Source organism: Sinocyclocheilus anshuiensis, unplaced genomic scaffold (genome assembly GCF_001515605.1).
Source record: "Sinocyclocheilus anshuiensis isolate Anshui unplaced genomic scaffold, SAMN03320099.WGS_v1.1 scaffold29, whole genome shotgun sequence".
In the NCBI taxonomy this organism is placed as follows: Eukaryota; Metazoa; Chordata; class Actinopteri; order Cypriniformes; family Cyprinidae; genus Sinocyclocheilus; species Sinocyclocheilus anshuiensis.
Genome location: NW_015539835.1, coordinates 119943 through 123036, shown reverse-complemented (window position 1 = coordinate 123036; position 3094 = coordinate 119943). Strand labels below are relative to the sequence as shown.

The 3094-nt window shown below is 33.0% G+C and overlaps 1 protein-coding gene across 2 annotated transcripts in view; it reads right to left on the bottom strand.

Annotated features, from left to right (window-relative positions):
• Nucleotides 1-1235: 1235 nt before the first annotated feature.
• Nucleotides 1236-3094, bottom strand: part of LOC107684339 (calcium/calmodulin-dependent protein kinase type IV-like) — a 36239-nt gene continuing 34380 nt past the window's right edge. For both annotated transcript variants that reach the window (XM_016480568.1, XM_016480570.1), the window contains one exon: nt 1236-1538. In XM_016480568.1, the coding sequence (XP_016336054.1) occupies nt 1374-1538 (165 nt within the window). In that variant the 3' untranslated portion in view covers nt 1236-1373. The remainder of the gene's footprint in view (nt 1539-3094) is intronic.

The following is a 3094-nucleotide window of genomic DNA, read 5'->3' as shown; positions in this document are numbered from 1 at the left end:
TTATATTATAACATAATATACGTCATATGTCGATATATACGACAATATACGTCATATGTCACGTCACTTTTTTTTTTTTATTACTTAATAAATCACACCCATTCAGAACTTACACAGTGATCCAGAAACAGTGATTTTTTTTTTGCATTCTTTATTTCTGCAAGTAATATTCAGTGCTATCTTATTGACATTTTTCAGTCCTTAGACATATAAACAGGCAGATAAACAAAAGTTGACACATTAGTGTCATGTACAAAGTGACCGTCAAATGGCCTCCAATATCATACAGTTAATTAGACAGCGAGTTTTATCTGTAAAATACAGTGCATTTAAAAAGACAATTGCAGCAGTTAAGATAAACATTCCTACATGCAAAACATGAACCCACATTACATTCCTTACATGTGATTATCAGATTATCAAACAGCATTCCCTCATACCATACATTACAAGCATGCTTTAAAGAATATTAAATAGGTTCAAAAAACTCCTCCATGTTCTTCTATGTGTGCTTAAATCACAGACTCCTTGGTAAAGCACTTCATTTTGAGATTAATTATATTGCCAGTAAGTCATTTAGATAAAAACCTGATAGTTTTGAATTATTTTAAAGGGAAATTCCTAAATTACCAGAACTTTCTATGAGATAAATCTATTTAAGATGAAGAACAATGTGGGACAAGGGAGTGCTTTTCATTGCAATTTTTGTGTTAGATAGGCATAATATCCTGTTCTCAACACAGATTTAGATGAAAGAAGAAATCACCCTATTTCTATTTAAACAAAGCACACTATGCTTGTCTAAGTTAAAAAAAAAAATTGTTAATTAACATCTAAAATGTTCATTTTGACTCATGAAGTATTAAAACATGGTATATGATAAGGCATTCTCAGGTCAATTTCCACATCTTTCTCTACCAGTGACCAATATTATGTATATATATATATATATATATAAAAATAAAAATAAACCTTAACAAATAAAATTATTTCAATAAAAAGCAGCACAAATGTGATTAATACAGCTAAAACGCAACATATGTCCTTGAAAGTACTATGATATTTTGGCAATTATCTAAAAAAAAAAAAAGCATGATAATATAAATATTAAGTACCAAAGATGTAATGATCATCTGAAGATATTTGGTTCTTCTCAATACCATCTAATGATGTTCATTCACTGAACATAATCCGAAGTTACAGACTTATCAAATGTTGGCATGGTATGACACAATGTGGGACGTTTCTATAGACAAACAAGTCCGCATGCAAACAAAGCCCATTGGTTCTATCCTTTATGAGCCCCACCGCAAAAAGCATTGTTCCTTTCATGAAGGGAAGAAGTTTGAGTTCCAGTGAGGCTCTGTGGAGATCTAAGAGCCTTCATTCTGAATCGGAGGCTGTGCAGTGCCTGGCTGATCCTCTGCTGTCTTCTCTTTGATAGAGGAGGGGCTTCTGTCGGTTTTGTTGCTGTCTGGGTTGCTGTGGCTTCCTGCGCTGCCCAATCGAGATGAAGCTACCACCGCTTTGACCGCTGCCTGTGGAAACATAAACACAGGAGTGTTTTTTTTTTTTTAATTGGATAACTTTAATATTAAAGCACATTTTGCAGATTATTATTTGTTAATGTTTATTTTTAATTGATGTTAAATGAATGGTTCCCCAAAAATGGAAATTTGCTAAAAAATTAACTCACCCTCAGGCCATCCAAGATTAAACAGATTTTGACAAATGTAGCATTACATCACTTGCTCGCCAGTGGATCCTCTGCAGTGAATGGGTGCCGTCAGAATGAGAGACCAAACAGCTGATAAAAACATCACAATAACCCACAAGTAATCCAAATGACTATAGTACATCAATTAATGCCTTGTAAAGAAAAAAAGCTGCAAGTTTGTGAGAAACACATCCTTTATTAATGTGTTGTAACTTTAAAACATCGCTTCTGGTGAAAGTATGTCTCCATAAACCAAATTAACGCTTCCTCGAGTGAAAAAGTCACATCAAAATCCAAGAACATATTAGTTTAAAACTGTTTTGGAGTGTTTTCGCTTGTAAACTGTGCTTGATCTGTGCAGATTGCTCTCCTGATTCAGACGAGAAGCCTTTTTCACTGGAGAAAGCAATATTATGGATAAAGGACTCGTATTTTAGCCGGAAACAATGGTTTGCAGTTAAAACCATCTTAATGATGAATTTGTTTATTACAAACATGCAGCTTTTTGCTTCAGAAGATGTTAATTGATGGACTGGAGTCGTGTGAATTACTTGTGGATTATTGTAATGTTTTTATCAGCTGTTTGGACTCTCATTCTGACGGCACCCATTCACTGCAGAGGATCCACTTGTGAGCAAGTGATGTAATGCTTAATTTTTCAAAATCTGTTCCACTGAAGAAACAAAGTCATCTACATCTTGGATAGCTTGAGGGTGAGTAAACTTTCAGCTAATTTTCATTTTTGGGTGAACTATGCCTTTAAGGAAAAGTGTGTAAATTCTTAGCCACTAGCAGAATCAAGCATAATAAAAAAAAATTACTATATTTTTACATTTTCTGAAGATGTGTGAGTGGTGCTTGCTTGTACAAAACTTTTGGATTTTTTAAAGGTTTTTAGTATGTTGCTATGTGTCTGCTAGGGTATTCTGGATGGTTGCTTGCTTACTTGCCCCAATCAAAAGTGCCTATTTCTATATATTCTGGTCTCTTCATTAAAGTCTATGGGACTTTTTTTGCCCAGAGCAAAGCTTTGAGGTTTTTATATATGTTTAAGTTATGAACATATTTAAAGTTGTCAATCCTGTAAAGCCTGACATAAGAAATAATAGCAAGAAAAAAATAAATTTTTTAAACGGAACAGCTTATTGAACCATTAGGCAAAAGTATAAACATATAGAAAAAATAAGACATATATATTAATATAATTATATTAATAGAACATATATAATAATAGAATAGAACATTATTTTGTGTATTTGGTGTAATGAAATGTTTATGCGGTTTAAGGTTAAAAAAACACATTATTTTCCACATACTGTACATTATTGTTTCTCCTCTATGCCCCGCCTTTCTGAAACGCATCGATTTTTACAAAGC